Source organism: Pagrus major, chromosome 13 (assembly GCF_040436345.1).
Source record: "Pagrus major chromosome 13, Pma_NU_1.0".
Taxonomy (NCBI): domain Eukaryota; kingdom Metazoa; phylum Chordata; class Actinopteri; order Spariformes; family Sparidae; genus Pagrus; species Pagrus major.
Genome location: NC_133227.1, coordinates 22,656,827 through 22,673,956, shown reverse-complemented (window position 1 = coordinate 22,673,956; position 17,130 = coordinate 22,656,827). Strand labels below are relative to the sequence as shown.

Here is a 17,130-nt window from a genome sequence, read left to right as displayed (position 1 = left end):
TTTAATGTATTTAATTAAACATTGACTTATTTAAGTAGCTCCTTGTTGGGTTTGTTACACAATATAAATAGTAGGCTAGCTAAAACATAAAGTGTCCAGACCTGCTCCAAGTGGAAGGTGTCATTAGATAACGTTTGTTGTGAACTGGCATTATACAGATAAAAAATGATTGATTGATTGATTGATTGATTGATTGATTGATTGATTGATTGATTGATTGATTGATTGATGAAAAAGGATAGCCTACTGTTTTGGATAGCCTACCAGGACAAATGTTTTTTGATAATTAGAGTCTAGCATTACTTTTATCTTTGGGTCTGTGGCTGAAAGAAGATGTGTCAGCTGGTGCAGATATGTAGGTATTAATTTAGCATTGCAAATTAAAATATAAGGTTTCAGTTCCTCGCTGTTGTAGATCATGAGTCACATGTGTGGTCGATGTTCACTCACTTTTGAAGATGATATGGTTTGATATATCTGCAAGTGTGGTAGAAAAACTAAGACCTGCCTTTCAGTGCAAATCAACTGGATTTCAAGGGTTTTCTTCTTAGTACAGTCATACATTGAAGATTTTAGTGAATTTAGTTTAATAAAAAAACAGGTTAATGAATGTCTTTACTGACAGGTGACCTCTGTGTTTCACTGCACATGAGAGTAAAAATAAGACTTACGTATTTAATGGCACCAGCTGTGTTACCTAAATGTGTGAGATACATATTTATCATCATTTAGGTAAATATAAGTATCATAACCGAAATATTAATGGACCAGCTCATTCAGGAGCAATGAACACAGGAAACATTTATTGTTTATCGTGGGTGAAACAAGACAGAATCAATGTGAGGATGTTCAGATGACAGATGATTGACAGGTGATTTGAGGGTTTGATAGTGGCTGTTTCACTCCTCCTGCTCCTTCTCCTCTCCGTGGGTGATGACGTAACACAGGTTCTTGTAATCCAGGTTTCCAGCAACATCCAGGGGAAAGTTTGTGAACATCTGGTTTACCTAAAAGGAAGGGAGGTGAAATTAGAGTAAAAAGTCAGATTTATGTTCAAGGAGGCTGCTTTAAAAATTAACTTACTTACTTAACTTACACTTTTACTATAGTGGGAGATATTGTTGCCATAGTTGTGGGAACTAGGGGTGCCGAGGGGGGTGCGGCACCCCCTAAAACGAGGCTACAACATATGCCGAATTTACAAGAAGGCCCAAATAATTAAGAATTTGTCATTGACAGCGTTTCAAAAAGTTCATAAAGTTTCTTCTAACTCAACAACTCACAAAATTAAGTGAATTTATAAGGGAGTCTGGGGACTTTCTCTCCCTCTTCATCCCCTTGCTGTTGTTGCCGTTAGAAATTCCAGATATCTCCGGCTCTGACTTGCAAGACAAAGGCTGATGTATTTTCCGACTCAGTTGTTGTGATTGTGGTTTAAATGATATGACATAAATGCAGCATCAGTGTGTGTAACTGAGCTGGCAACTAGAGTGAAACCGCTTTGTGTTCAGCCCTCAGTGATTTTGTATTTTGGAAACTAATTCTCTGTGGTTTGGGATTCAGTTTCACTGCCTACGTTCCTCTTCACACTTTCAGGTATCACTTTTAGGTGTATCAGATACGATATTACTGAAACTCAACAATTCCTGCTTTTGCTTCACATTTTCACAACTTTCAAAAAATTCCACCAAGTGAGCAGGTTCCCCCAATACTTGATCTATGGTTTACCACAACACGGCATGGCATGCAGGCTCTGCTTTGGTTTGTGTCACAATTACAACACACCTGGCAGGACAATACGTATGTATCACTGATATGTAACCCTTTCATTATGCTGGGATCCCTGTATCGTCCTGTCAGAGGTTAAAAAAAAGCAAAAAACAGATGGCAGACATGCATTACCTCATCTTCTGTGAACTTGTCGGCCTGAGACATAAGGTGGTATTTGATGCTGTGAAAGGAAAACGATCACACTGCATTACTTTTTTCCCCTTAAAATTTGAGCAAATGAAACTCTAATAAAGTAGTTTTTTGCAACTACTTTGCTGATGATGGTAGGCTATATCTTCAACAATACATAGAGATTGATTTATCCGTAAAATAAAGCTATCGTCACAAAACTATGTGTAAATATAACTAAAACTTTAATTGTCTCTCCATCACGTACATTTCATTGAAAGGTTTTAAAAGTGCAACACTTAATTATCTTTAAAAATACCCATTAGCATACTTTGTCTTTACTTGGTGCTTTGTGCTAATCGGTAACATTAACATGGTAGCATTATCATTATGACAATGTCTTGTTGTCTTGTTGTAAAGTAAATAAAGAAAAATACACACTCCTCTCCTCGTAGGACGCCTGTTCCTTCAGGGTCAAAGATCTTGAATGCATTGAGAATGGTTTCCTCTGGGTCAGTTCCTGAACGATAACAAATAAAAAGATGTTTCATGTATGTTTCGTCGTGTCATTGAAGAATCCAGCTGTAGTTCACAGAAATCCTGACCAACCTTTGAGCTTCTCGCCAAACATAGCCAGGAAGATGGTAAAGTTGATGGGGCCAGGAGCCTCCTTCATCATCTCATCCAGCTCATCGTTGCCAACATTCAGACGACCTGAACAAACAACACTGTCAATCAAAAATTCACACCACTACACATAGGCGAGACACACAACAACAAACAAACACCAAAGATAAAATATAAAGATTTCTTAGCAAGAGGAAATACTTATTATACTTTGACTGATGTCTGAATGTTGGTAGAGCCCTACCATTTGGGACCCGGGCCTCTAAAACCTGATTTTTGTAGCCTACAGTAAGAGGTGGCTCACCCAGGGCAGCATACGTGTCTCTCAGGTCTCCCTTGTCAATGAAACCATCCCTGTTCTGGTCCATGATGGTGAAGGCCTGCAGTCAAAGACACACAGAGATTTAATTTCACTGTAGATGTATGATCATTTTTCATTTTGTGACATTAAAGCATCTTCACTTCACATCTTCATTTAAAAACTCTAGTTGGTGATGGAGCTGATTTTAAATAGACCTACATTTATATGTTTTTGTAAGAGTGAGCTGAGGAGATTCATCTCAATCTTGTGTCTGTGCACTAAGTACAGTCAGGATGTTGTTAGCCTAGCTTAGCATAAAGACCGGAGTCAGAATCAACAAGTATTTTTCCAGCACAAGCCACGTGTCTGTTATTTCTGAATCGAGTAGAAAAATACTGCCAACTGCAATAATGCTCACCCTTCAACACGGGAAAGTGTTTCACAGATGATAAATCAAGGATCTTACAGCTGGTGGAACAAACTTAAAGCAGAAGTCTACTTTACTTTAGTCTCTTATGCTCCGACAAAATTATTTATGATACAAGACTTGTAAAGATTGTAGATGTCATGTCACCTCCTTGAACTCCTGGATCTGTGACTGCTCAAACATGCTGAACACATTGGAGCCCGACTCGGCCGTCTTCTTCTTCGCTTTCTTCGGTGCCTGATGGGAGAATTTAAGAGATGTTGCTTGAGGTTAGCCCTCTTGTAAATAATGTCTATATCGTCGGCAAGTGGACTCGTTTCAGTTTCTTGAAGATGTTTCATCCGAGAGGCTTCTTGAGTTCGTCAGTTCTTCAGAAGCTGTATTTTAATTGCATAATTTAATTTTTTTATTTTATTTGCCTACATATGTTCAATGTAAGGGGTTACATTTCCACCTAATGCAAAGTTTTTCTGTCATGTTGAGTCGACGTGTATGAATCAAATAGCTAGATGTGCGATTTATTACAGGAGACAGAAATACACATTTGAAATGCATCACTTCTATGTTTAATACTTAAATAATAAACACTTGAAAAACCCATGTTTATGACTTCATGTGTAAGGTTTATGTACAGTATTAGTCTGAGTTGAACATATTGAATGTATCCACATCAACTCAACAAGTCAGAAAACTTTGGATCAAATGTGACACTTAACGTCATAATATTAGATGATGCATTCACATGTAATCAAAATACTTAAAGTCAGCGTCGTAGGCATATAGGCTGGACGTATTGTCACCCACTGGTGAACTCAAGCCCCTCAGGGTGCCCTTCCAATGGACAAAACATGGTGAAGTTCCCTGCGTTCACTATAAATGTATCACGACTGTCTGTGCACTGATGCCCCGCCGCAAAGAGCTGGTTCCCTTTTTATATTTATCACCCACGCCTCTCAAACATCCTGAGATTGCCAACATATGTTGAAATCCCTAGGAGAGCAACGCAAGCAAGTTTTTCCCATTTATCTAGAGTGCATCTTAACATTTATGTGATTTAACCTTGACGGCAACCTTTGAATATCTAACCCTTATCCATACTTTAACTGTCAGATATAAACTGGATATTCTTCCAGAGTCCTCGGATGACGGATCCAAGAGAAGAGACCTGAACAAACAAAGGTGAGGAGAGCAGACAAACAAAGGAGGATGTGAAGAAGAAGGAGAAGGAGGACAGCCTTACCATGGTGACGAGTTTCTCTGCACTTCTTGACTTGAGAGATAATTTTTCTGTCTCTCTCTGCAGTTATATAGTTGGACCACATCAGCCACCTGGGCTAAGTTTAGAAAACTGTGGGTGGATCAATATTCCAGGTATTCCTGCCTTATAGAGACAAACACTTCACAACCATCTTTATCATCCATAAAACTTCTATTGTTGTCCATTGTATTGAAGGGGGGAGCTGTCATCACAGGGTAGATATGGGCCACGGACAAATGCTCATACCTGAAGCTTTATCCAAGCTAATCTTAGCTCACAGTAGCATTCACATTAGCTCGACAATAAAATAAAAACCCCCCGAGGGTTAGATGAGGCTTTAAGAATTATAGCGACCTTTGCAAGGTAAATAAACGATTTAATTTTATGGCCCAAGCTTTGTTTGAGTCTTCCTGTTAATGAATCAATTTTCAGTGTGAATCACAGAGCAGCTCAGGACAGAAGGAGAGCAGATTAATTTGACTTGAATTACTCTATAGTGTGAAAAAAAAGCTTGTGCTGAACCTTGAGTATCTGGAAAAGTGCTGAGATTCATCTTTTGTAAGCGTCCACGGTGTGATTCTGTCACACAGCTGTACCTCTAACTCGTGACCAGACAACCTTGAAACTTTTGGGGAGACGCATGATCTGGACTACGGCCATGTCATCTAAAGCAGGTGTATATTTTTATGTCCATTTATAGTGTTTGCATGGACTGTGTGCACAAGTGGGCATGTGTGCACACAGCTGTGTACGTTGATTAAATGGGACTTGGTCAGTCTGTGATTGCTGAGATAGACAAACACAGGACACATGAAGAAGGAGAGCAAAAATGAGAAAAAACTATTTCGGGTCATTTGTGAAATTCTTTCAATTTAACACACATAACGCTATACTGCCGCCTCACAGCGAGAGATTTCTGGGTTGAACCTTTGGGTGAAGTCAGAGAGTCAACGCATTAAAACCAAGAACATTTAATTTTGGAGGCAAATGTCTTTTTACTACATTCATTTGATAATTTCAGAGCCAAAGAAGTGTATTTTCATTTTATGTCTTTTTACTTACAAATGTATTTATTATATGGTAATTTGATTAAAAAAAAAAAAAAGATTCCTATATTGGACCACGCAGGTAATCAGCGGGTAATATACATGTCTTATGAATAACTTTTCCTTGTAGCCTACTTTTGATACTCCACTAGGCCAACATTGATTGCCGGAAAATTATTTTTAATACTTAAGTACCTTTAATATCAGATCAGATATTTTGAGACATCTACTAAATTGGGACAATTAAGTTTTGCAATGCATATCAAGTAATCAAGGAATACATAAAATAACCCTAAAACAATGCTTATACTTTGCTCTGAAGGCTTTTGATAAGGAGTCCCATTTTGCCAATAACAAAATACATGCTGTCTTGAATTAAATCCATTTTATTAACTGGATCCGATATGATTTTTCTTAAATATGGGAGCTGACTTGCTAAAAAATAAGCTACAACAAGCTAGGCCAGCTGTGTTTTAGCTAGCTAGCTACTTAGAGAAGATTACCACAGCAGTTCATAGCCATTGTCTTCTCCTTGTTCTCCTTACATGTAGGTTACATACTATTTTCAATAAATATTAAATACATAAATATTTTCTAAATAACCCAAAACACTAAAAGTCAGTGATGAAATGAATATAAACTGTGTAAAATGTTGAAATGTTTAAATTAGGCTACTAATGTCACAACAGACCTATGAATGGTTTTCTAAGTTTAGCAAAATTTGTTTTTATCAAATATTTTGGTGTTTGAAATGAAGGTGTTTGAAATGAAGTCATCAGATCTGTGTTTATTTTTTCTTTATTTTTAATGTTTAGAAACAACTTATGACATAAATAAGAAACGCTGATGTAATCAGAGTACTTTTTAAAAACTTTATTTGTTGTGTTCATCACAGTGCAGTCTGCCTCTGACTCTACTCCCTCGCGGCTCAGAGCGCTCCTCGTCCTTGACGTGATGACGGTGTGGACTCCACGTCACAGCACGTATGAGCGAGGACAGCTCGGGCCCAGAGTGGACGGCTAACGCTCGGGATACAACATTCAGCGGACCTGTGGTTCTGAAGTTCGTCTCGCTGAAGGCGGACATTTCCCACTTCCGCTTTCGCTCTGAGAGCGAGGTGTGTCCCTGCGGCTGCTCGCGCCCCACCGCCCTGCTCCCGCATTATTGTTGTTGTTGTCGGCACAGTCGCGCGCTGTGGCTCGTGCTATCCTGCCCTGGTCGGTGCCGACGGTTGGCTCGCCGCGCGCATGCAGCAGAATGGCTCGAGCGGGTCCAACGGTTCCGAGGGCTGCAGCGGCAGGGACCGCCAGGCGCTGTCCTTCAGCCCGCTGCCCGGCGCCACGACGAGGGTGAGGAGGTTCATCCAGGAGCGACGGACGCTGCCTCTACCCAGAGTGATGGTGGTGTTCTCGGCCGCGGGTGACACCGAGAAACCGGGCGATGCCATGTCCAGCTCGGACTCTGCGGAGGACGAGTTCCGAAAGCCGGCCTCCCCGACCCCGAGCTTCACCCTGAGCAAGCCGCTCCGCTCCGCGCTGAGCACCCAGGAGCAGGAGGTAGGCCGCCCCCTTTTAAAATCACGTCAAAGCGGCTCACAAGCTAGCAAACACTTTAGCTTCAAATATAATACTTCACATCCCCACGATTTACTACTCAGTGACAGCAGAAAGTACTCCAAACAAAGTACAAATACACGGACAGTACTATGAGTCACTGTCACATTCAGTCTCTTTAAAGAGGCACAATGTAGTTTTGGAGAAGAAATTCAAAGTTACAATATAAATAAAGTAAAAATACAAACTCAGAAAATATTTATCTTTTCCATAACTGAATAAACAAGCTGTTCTCAGAGGAAAATAAGAGCAAAACACTGTTTGAAGCTAGCAAGGTGGCAGGGTACGCCACATATAAACAAAGTAAAACAGTATGAGGTTGTGTTGTCCTTTAAGGTCAGTTTGTTTATTCAGTTTGTTTATTCAGTTTGTTTAGATATAAAAACATCAGTCAGTGAAGATCTTTCTCTTCTGATTACATTTTCTTCACCATAACGACATAGGGGGAAATGTTTTAACACATTTTATTTTCTAACGATTTCAGATTCAGATCATATTAATGAGGTAATTGCACAAACTCAGGAATATTTATTTTTTCCATAACTGAATAAACAAGCTGTTCTCAGAGGACTGTTTGAATCTAGAAAGGTGGCAGGGTCCGCCAAATATAAACAAAGTAAAACGGAAGTCTGTGTTGTCCTTTAAGGTCAGTTTGTTTATTCTGCCATGTTTATTCTGAAGAGAGATTGTTTATTAAGTTTGTTTAGGCATAAAAAACACTACATAGTGCACCTTCAAGCTTCCATAAAACAATCATAATTATGACCATAGTGACCAATATATAACATTACTACCAAATGATTAGACTACACTACATTGCTGTGTCTTTGTATCTGTATATTTCTATTTATACAGATATCTGTCAGTCGGTTAATCCAGCTGGGACCTGTCATGATTGGCTGTCACATGACTTAAGTTAATGAGCCAGCATGTGACTCCAGCCTGCTGATGGATCTACAGGTCCACCGCAGAATAATCCTCTTATTTCTGTGGTCAGACAGTGAATTGGTGGCTGTCGAGAGATTCAGAACAGCACGTTCAGTCTCTCACGTAAGCTACAACAACCTGACACACTTACCAACCGTGAGATGTCAAGAATAGAGGTCTGAGTGTCCTCCCCCAGAGACATTAGAGTTGCAGAGTCTTTGTCGCCTTCATTCTGGTGATTTTAAATGTCAAATTCATGTTGAATACTTCAAATTTTAGTTTAAATTCTCAGGAAGGAATGCAGAATAATTAGAAGCTCTGTCTTGAACTAACACCGCCCTGTTTTTCTCAGTGGTGATTGACATCGGTGCGACCCCCGTGATCATCAGAAAAAATCATCGCCCCTTTCCTTCAAAAAATTTTGTAAGAAACAAAAATACTTCTTTCAAGGGTGAATGTTGTATTTCTTTCTCCCTACCTTTCTTTGTCCCTCTCTAATTAACTGAGGAGGACGAGGGCTCACTGTACAGTAGCAGAAACAGGATATGATAACTAAAAGAGGAAAAAGATTTGAAAATGTGTTATTATTGTGATCCTGAGAGTAAACAGGAAGAGAGCAATGAAAAACCAGAGTCTCCCTGGAAAATTGGGAGTCAGGAAGTTGCACCACTTTATCATTTAACATCTGTTATTAATTGTAGTTAAAAAAACAGCACTGCAAAACTACTGTTAGGATGGTTAAAGTCACTGTTAACTACCTCTCTAACAACTAGCATGATTATAGATAGATTATAGTACAGTGCATCCTAGTGGTTACATAGTAAATTGCCCTTCAAGTCCTATAATTTGTGAGGAGATCCTGCACACTATAGAACATGTGGACTTATATATATATAACAAAGTTTCAGTCCTCAGACCATTATCAGGTAAAATTAATTTAATTAAAGACAAACAGTACTGGTATAATGTATGTATATATAAATATAGCCCGTGTAAAAGCCATCAAACAGAGGGCGCCAGCAGCATCTCCCTGGCATCCATTCAAATTAAGGTCAATTAGGTCTTCCAATTGTAAAACAAACAAGGTTAAAAGATAAACTCCTGTCCTGGAGGTGGGTGCATACCATTGAATATAACAATTCAATGTACAGGAAGGAACCTAATGGGTAGACTGGCTACAGAAAATTACAAGAACACATAACAAAAACTAGGCTACTTTCAGACTTTGTGTGCATCTTGTAAAGCAAACAAGAGCAAGAATAAAAGCATGAGAAGAAGATTTGAACACTGAAATTCATGATGTTATTTTCCATTCTCATTGTAAAGTTTCCAGAGGTCATCTCTCTGAATGTCGGGGGCACGTACTTCACCACTCGCCTTTCCACGCTGCGGCGATTCGAGGACACCATGTTGGCCGCCATGTTCAGCGGGCGTCATTACATCCCACGGGACGCTGAGGGACGCTACTTCATCGATCGGGATGGATCGTATTTTGGGTGAGTAGTAGCACTTTTGTGAAATATATAAAATATTAACAATATATTTACTATTGATTCATTAGTCATACATAAGAAGACATCAACATTATTATCGCAATCATTTAATATGGTTGTTGTTTTTCTGTGGAGTGACTGAAGTAATATCTTCTCGTGAGTATGACAGCAACACTTGGGAGAGGAGGGTTATGTGTAAGTAGAAAGTGTGTGTGTGTATGGAAACAGATATTTAGCCTCTTAAAAAGCTCACACTGCAGTCTCAAGGCGGTTTTAAATCTGCTGATGGCAACTCATCATAATCTGACAGGTATCCGTGAGTCAGGCATTCTTTGACACAAATTAGTCTGGCTGCCGTCTGCCAGTGCTGTAAACATATTTGCATATCTATTTCTGTGCTGCTGCACTTTTCTTACTTGTTACTTTGGCTGACATATACATGTCCATATAAATATTTAGTAAGATAGAATTGGTCGATGTATATATCTGCCAAAACAGTCTGCATTTCCACAATTACACAATGAGCCTTTAGTTACACGGCAGTGTCGCTCTGCATTGTGGAGGAGTGGAAAGGGCAAGTGGAAAGTCATGAGCAAAGTCAGAGGAAACAGAGTGAAAAGGTAATTAGGTAATTACAAATAATGAGCTGTGTGGGATGTCTCTGTATCATGAACCTCATCAGAGCTGAACAGAACTTCCCTGAGATCTGTAAGAAGGTATGTTCACCGCTGCCTCCAGCCTAAAACCTACAATACAATAATGTATAATATTACTTTTAATTTTAAATTAACTGTAATTGACAGCCTAAACTAACAAAATAACAAGATTACGGTCTTATGCTGTGTTCCAGTCAAAGTCTGAGTTTGTAATTTTCTCGTTGAAATGTCCATTTTTGGACCTCAAATGTTCCAGCTGCACAAAGCCAAAGGTGAACAAAAGACTTAGCTGACCATAACAAAATTATATCTCTTTGGCAAGTGTACACAGGAGTGAACCCTCAGCAGTGCAGCCTGCTTGCATTTATAAATGAGGAAAATAGAGGAGGGAAAGCGATAACTGAGGTAACAGACGCCATTATACATTTTATTTTACAGCATTTTTATACCTGGAAACATATCTAATTATTCCATTCACCTGCCTTATGCAAATACTGGTATCTACAGATGCATTAAGTCAGTGTAGAGGGATTCGCCCCAAGTTTGAAAGAAGGATTTCAACTTTGAGTGGGGTTCAGTTGTAATTGTCTAAGACTCTGATGCTAACATCAGCATGCTAACATGCTCTCAATGCTCACAATGACAAATTTTGTATCTTGAGATGAAATCACCGTGACGTCAGAGATATGTGAAAGTGGCAAACTTGTTTATTTCGGTGTATATTTAAGTCGTAACTGTAACAGTAGAGCTAAATACAAAGTACAGCTGAGGCTGAAGGAAATGCCATTAATTTAGCAGGTATTTGGTTATAATAATGTGGTTGTTGGACAAGGTAAAATCTTGAATTGATCACTAATGTTAATACAGTTCATCCTGAGGGGGAAATTAATGTTTGGACCAAATTTCATACCAATAATATTTGTTGAGACATTTCACTCAAAACCACATCCTCTGCTTCGTCCTCTGGGGACCATGAACCTTGAAAGATATTTAAGTGGCGGACCAACCGTCCAACGTTAGCATCCCTGGAGCCACGCTGCTGTCGTGGTTAAAAAGCAAAAGCAAATTGCTTTAAATATGAATGTGAAAACAAGCAGAGTGAAGATGTAGGACTTATGTAAGAAGTGGAACGTCGGTAAGGTCAGCGCTGTATGAATGCCTCTGTGTCTGTATGTGTGAGGAGGTGTGCATTAAAGATTTAAAAGGGAACAGACAGAACGAGAGATGGAAGATGTCTAACTATATAATTAAATTGAAAAGGAAAATGGAGGAGGCGGGTCAACTGCAGGTGTACTCAGCCTTTTCATTGGGAGCATTAATACTGTCTTGTTTTTAGCCAGCCTTCTGTTTCTGAGACTATTGTCTTGCTGAAAGATAAATCTTCCTCCAGGTTTCTGTTGTGTTATTCACTGCAGCAGCTTTTCCTCAAGGACTTCTCTGTGTTTCTCTGCATTCATTTTAATCCTCAGTGTTCACAAGCCTTGCAGGTTCTGCTGCAGAGAAGCAGAACAAAACTTTTCCTGGCCAAGTATGTTGATACAAACAAGTCCAGCTGTCTGTGGTTCTCTGTGTACTTTCACACAGTGCTGAGAACAAAAGTAGAGGAAGAAAAGCTGGCTCAGTCAGTCACATCAGGTGGGAATGTGTGAGGAAAAAGCTGGAGGTTGAAATTAGTTTGATAATCACCACTTAGACACAGATTTTATCTTTTCCAATCTGAATCGAGGGCAAGTTAAAGTGTATTATCGGCTGATATTGGCCTCTCACAGATATATTTATATCAGTGTAAATGTCGACGAAACCTTTTTTCGAGATAATAATCCAGATTACGTGTCTTGTAAATCGTGTCATAGTGAAACAATAAGAGCATAATTTACCATTGAAATTTTAATCACTTATTTGATTTACATTGACGCCAAGTTTTTAAGGTAGGATTCATCAGGTAGGAATATATTTTTTTTGTGGATTTGTTCCAGTGATTCTGTTTCCATCCAAAGGGACATCCTGAACTTCCTGCGAGAAGGTGAGCTCCCTCACAGGGACCGGGTGCGAGCGGTGCACAGAGAGGCTCAGTACTACGCCATTGGCCCACTGCTGGACAGCCTGGAGGACACTCAGCCACTCACAGGGGAGAAAGTTCGACAAGCCTTCCTCGATCTGCTGCCCTACTATAAAGGTAACTGCAGCTGGATTTCTGCTACGCTAAAGAAAACTTAAAAACGTGATGATTCCTAAGCAAGTTCTGCACTTGTAAGGGCTTTCTTTTTTTAAACTCATTTATGGATGTTTATACAGGATATATACTAGAGATTATGATGTCCTCAGAAGATTTGATTCACACTGTTTCACAATGCCTTCTACATGATGTATTTGGTTCGGTACGTGCCTTGGCTTCTGAACTAAACGTGCAAGGTGAGCCAAACTGCAGGAGCCTTTGATATCCTGTTGGGTTTCCTGATAAATTATACAATGGACAAAGATTTGTGAATCAAGCACTGTGTTTTTATTGAACTTGAATCAGCTTTCAGCATTTGTAGCCAAAGGTAAAAATAGCTCAAACTCAAAGATTAAAGTGAGTTCTTGTTTGCTCAGAAGGTAGAAACAACGTTAAGTGACAGCTTAATTAATGTTCACAACCTGTTCAGTCTCACACTGACGTGAGGTGAATAGGAGAGCTTCATACAGGACGTGCAAACACAGAGCTTGGTAGGGTGTGGATGGGTCATCCTTACAGTACATGGCACAAACAGACCTGACTCCTCAGTTTAGGAGTTGTTTTATATATTTGGACCATTTTATTTCAGGTCAGAAGAAATAAAACTAGATCAGATAATTTTGTTTTGTAGAAAAAACATGGATAAATATATTTATTGATGTAATTAACATCGTAACTGTTTTCATTTCAGAGAATCTGGAGCGAATCGTGGAGATCGCCAAACTGAGGGCCATGCAGAAAAAGGCGCGGTTTGCCAAGTTGAAGATCTGCGTCTACAAGGAGGAGATGCCGATCACGCCATACGAGCGTCCTCTTTTTAACTCTCTTCGCTTCGAGCGCTCGGACAGCGAGGCAAAGCTCTTTGAGCATCACTGCGAGGTGGACGTTTCCTTCGGACCTTGGGAGGCGGTGGCAGACGTTTACGACCTGCTGCACTGCATCGTCAGTGATCTGTCCGAGCGCGGCATCACTGCCGAGCAGCAGTGCATCGGTGTGTGTGACAAGCACCTTATCAACCATTACTACTGCAAGAGGCCCATCTATGAGTTTAAGATCACATGGTGGTGAAGCTGGAGGGAGGCAGTCGTGGACCAAAAAGAAAAAGGATGGATGTTCGATTTTTACGATAAGTCGGCAGATATTGGTTTTTGTATCGAATATGCCAATATTTTGTGCTGATGTCTTAAAATGTGACCCTTTAAATCATCTTCATCATGTGTTTCCCCAAATATTTTATTTATTTATTTTTTTTACATCATAATGAAAAAGAAAAGATAATCAATTTAATACCAACACTTTCCAGTGAAATTCAGGCGAATGAAAAGCACTTTTACTTAGAGCTGGATATTGCCACTGATTTCCAAAATGGTTTCAGAGATTTGTGGTTCAAATGGCTATAAAGAGATAAATGGGATATTGGTATGATTTTAGCTCCTGGTTATTAAAAATACTAAATCAATTAGTCATTGCATCGCTAGTGATTTGGCCAACTGATGTCAGCTATACTATATAGCTATAGTCTGGATATAGCCAACATTTGCTAACATCTGCCAACATATTCTACTGATCAAACCAGATCAAGTATGTCTGTAGCTGCCAAATCCCTGAGTTTATTGAATTATTAAACTATGGTGCGTACTTTGCTTATGCACTCAATTTTTCATTTGTAAGAAAAAACATGGCATTTACTCTTTTAAAAGTCCTGACCTGAAGTGTCTTTTAAGGCTTCAAATCTTTAGAGAGGTGAAGTCCCGGCCCTACCGGTGCACTCCATGCGACCTTATTTGAGAAAAAACAATGTCAAGAGAGACGAATAAATTTTTGATCGTGTCTGAATCTAAAAAGCCAATTTTCCCAGTAAAGAAAGTCATTATTTGTTGTAAAGATAGTAAAATATCAGTTTGTGTTGTGTAATTGCCCATGAAACTGTCATAGTTTGTGTTTTTCGCTTTAACTCCTCCTGTGTCATGTTTTGCTTTACACTTCCTGTCTTTATCTTTTTCCTGCCCTTTTTTTCCTGTTCACCTGCGTTTCATTAGTTAATTAGTCCTTGTGTATTTAAGTAGGTGGTTTTCCTTCACTCTTTGACAAATTCTTCAACAATTTTAACAGAAAAAATAAGGTTAAGATTTACAAAAAACCAGGCTAAAGAGAATCCAAGAAAGAACTTGAGCGCAAAACTAAGAAATAAAAACAGAAAGCCACACAGATCAAAAGCTATAACACAGAGGACACTCGAGTAGAAAATGCAGACTGAGTCCCTAATGAAACACAGGTGAACAGGACAAAAAGGGCAGGAAAAAGACAAATACAGGAAGTGTAAAGCAAAACATGACACATGAAGAGAAAAACCTACAAAATAAAATGGGAAATGACTGAACCAAAAACCCAAACCATGACAGTGAACTACATTTTCTCGCTCAATATACTGCACATCACCAAAATTAACACAGCCGTCACCTCGGCACAGATTGATGTGATCAAAAAATGATTTGTCTCTTGCCGTTCACTTCCACACATATTTTTACTCTGAAATAAGGTCACATGGTGTTTCACCAGAGGGGACATGACTTCGCCTGTCTGTTGTGTTCCAACTTGTGTGTGTGAAACTACAGTGACTGAAGCAAAAATGTGCAAATAAATCTGAAGTCTGACATGATGTCGCTGTAGAAGTGAGTGACATGACCGTGGAGCTCATTTAAAAACATTGTCCTTTGTACGGTCATATCCTAAATGTATTATTATTTATTTCATTATTTATTACATTAACTGATTCATCAGTGGATTGATTTGTGATCGGGTTCAGAAGTGTCTTGCCACATTTCCAGAACTCAAAGAAATGACCTTGTAGTAAATATTGAATATTGTAAGTAAGTAAACTGAAGTCAAATCTGTATTTTTTAGGGCTAAGTTTTGTTTCAGGGTGCAGAATAATTGTGAGCCTGTTCCTTTTGGATAAACAGAGTATATTTTAATTATGCAACCTCCTGAGGAGTGTGTTTTTAAAGACTTGAGAAAGCTTGGGTGATGTCCATTTAGTCAGTTTTCATGTTTAACTCGGTTGCTTTGTGTCACCAGGTTACAGGGGATTGAAAGTAGCCAAGTTTGTTGCACGCTAATGCAAACTTTCAGATGTCACTTTAACTTCCGTTCATCCGTTTTCAATATTACGACATTATGAAATTCAGTGACGTTTTGGTTTAGAGTCAGAGCTAAGATACATGTTATTTCCTACTGTTAACGATGAAGTCTGAGCACCTTGTGATTGTAACTAATATATATATATATTTTTACCTCAAGTGAAAGTATCTGATAAACTCCTTAGTTATAAACTATAGAAAGCAACAGTTCATTTAGCTTCACTAAGAAAGCCGACATGCTTATTTTTGTTGTACTTTGAACAAATCATGCAGGAGAGACGCTACATTCTTCCTACTAATGTTGATTTACACCGTTATGTTTGCAAAGATTTAAATGGTTTTATATTGTTATTTATCTGTTTCTGTTAGCTTCTAGGAAGCTGTAGTTCTATGTTTGCGTTTGTTTGTAGTGAAAAAGAGATGTGTCATTTTTTTTATTATTTATGGTAAAAATTAAAAATAATTTAAATGCTTTCACAATGTGTCCCTCATTTATTTATTAAAATATGTATTCGTATTATGAGAGTATAGATAAGTATCAGTATTGTATAGATACCAAAGTGAATAAAATTGATCAAAATGAAGTCCGCATTTGAAGATGGCCGTCGTCTGAGGGTCATTAGAAGTGATGAGTTATTGGCTGGAGCTTCCCACCGGTGTGTACAAGAGATCAGCACCATGGAGAGCTCCGAGGCACACGGTCCTGATAGATGCTGACCTGTAGATGGTTTGTCTGCTAGGTTACAAATTGGGGAAATCATAAATCCAAATCAAAGTGTTAATAGGTTCGGTCCACTGTGCTGCATAATGAAAGATTATAACCATTTTTTTTTTCTTTTTATTGTCTCCTGACCTGATGTTTGACCAAAAGTGGAAAAGTATTGTAAGGAGGAACCCTTCACTTTGCCACAAACTGGATAAAATATGTAAATAGATGTTGTAAATTAGGAAATATTTCATGTTTTGTATGTCGTGGGATTCAAAGAATTCACTCACAGCTAAAGAACTGTGCGAAGGTGGAGGCTTTACTCATGAATGTGCCTATTTAAAGGTGCAGTACGTAAGAGTTGGTCACCTTTTTGAATTCATACTCCAAAAAAGTAGCTGGCAGCGTATCACCAGAGTAACCGCTAACTGCAGCCAATTGTAGTTGCCCTTAGCTAGTTAGCTCAGTTAGCCCTGCAGCTCGCAGGCCTGGGGTAGGTCGTTTTTGACATTACGTTGAAAATTAGTCATATTATTATTTTCTCAAGGTTCGGAAGTCTGTTTCTTTTTGCTTTTGATTCAGAGAATATACAGAATACAAGTACAAATAAAGTTTAAGTTCACCCAAAAAAGACAATATTTACTCCTTCAACCAAGCCATGCCGATCTGCTTTCCCATCACCAGTTTTACTGCGCTGAGTTGAGCAGAGCCACGCCTGCAATGGACCTGCTCCGGAGTAGGAAAACTGATAGACAGATGTTTTTTAAAAAACTGCGTGTTCAGCTCTCAGTACTTTTGTGGCTTCTACCTGAGTCTCTTTAG

The 17,130-nt window shown here is 39.0% G+C and overlaps 2 protein-coding genes across 2 annotated transcripts; one reads left to right on the top strand and one right to left on the bottom strand.

Moving 5' to 3' along the window:
- Nucleotides 1-899: 899 nt before the first annotated feature.
- On the bottom strand, nt 900-3,485 carry myl10 (myosin, light chain 10, regulatory). Its single transcript, XM_073478886.1, has 6 exons — nt 3,402-3,485; nt 2,831-2,906; nt 2,509-2,613; nt 2,341-2,419; nt 1,903-1,951; nt 900-1,007 (listed from the first exon to the last, which is right to left on the bottom strand). Exons 1-6 carry the CDS (start codon nt 3,435-3,437, stop codon nt 900-902), a joined length of 453 nt encoding a protein of 150 aa, XP_073334987.1. The 5' UTR covers nt 3,438-3,485.
- Nucleotides 3,486-6,727: 3,242 nt separating this feature from the next.
- kctd7 (potassium channel tetramerization domain containing 7) lies at nt 6,728-16,075 on the top strand. Its single transcript, XM_073480011.1, has 4 exons — nt 6,728-7,114; nt 9,425-9,594; nt 12,245-12,423; nt 13,154-16,075. The coding sequence occupies exons 1-4, from the start codon at nt 6,806-6,808 to the stop codon at nt 13,528-13,530; spliced, it is 1,035 nt and encodes a 344-aa protein (XP_073336112.1). The 5' UTR covers nt 6,728-6,805; the 3' UTR covers nt 13,531-16,075.
- Nucleotides 16,076-17,130: the final 1,055 nt, after the last annotated feature.

Bases quoted from the DNA above. Each gene is read 5' to 3' on its own strand.
- myl10 (XM_073478886.1), bottom strand. From the start codon at position 3,437: ATGTTTGAGCAGTCACAGATCCAGGAGTTCAAGGAG. The intron at 2,614-2,830 runs GTGAGCCACCTC...TTGTTTGTTCAG, and splicing joins AGACACGTATGCTGCCCTGG to GTCGTCTGAATGTTGGCAAC. The intron at 1,008-1,902 runs GTAATGCATGTC...CCTTCCTTTTAG, and splicing joins ACAAGTTCACAGAAGATGAG to GTAAACCAGATGTTCACAAA.
- kctd7 (XM_073480011.1), top strand. From the start codon at position 6,806: ATGCAGCAGAATGGCTCGAGCGGGTCCAACGGTTCCGAGGGCTGCAGC. The intron at 9,595-12,244 runs GTGAGTAGTAGC...TTCCATCCAAAG, and splicing joins CGGGATGGATCGTATTTTGG to GGACATCCTGAACTTCCTGC. The intron at 12,424-13,153 runs GTAACTGCAGCT...TTTTCATTTCAG, and splicing joins TCTGCTGCCCTACTATAAAG to AGAATCTGGAGCGAATCGTG.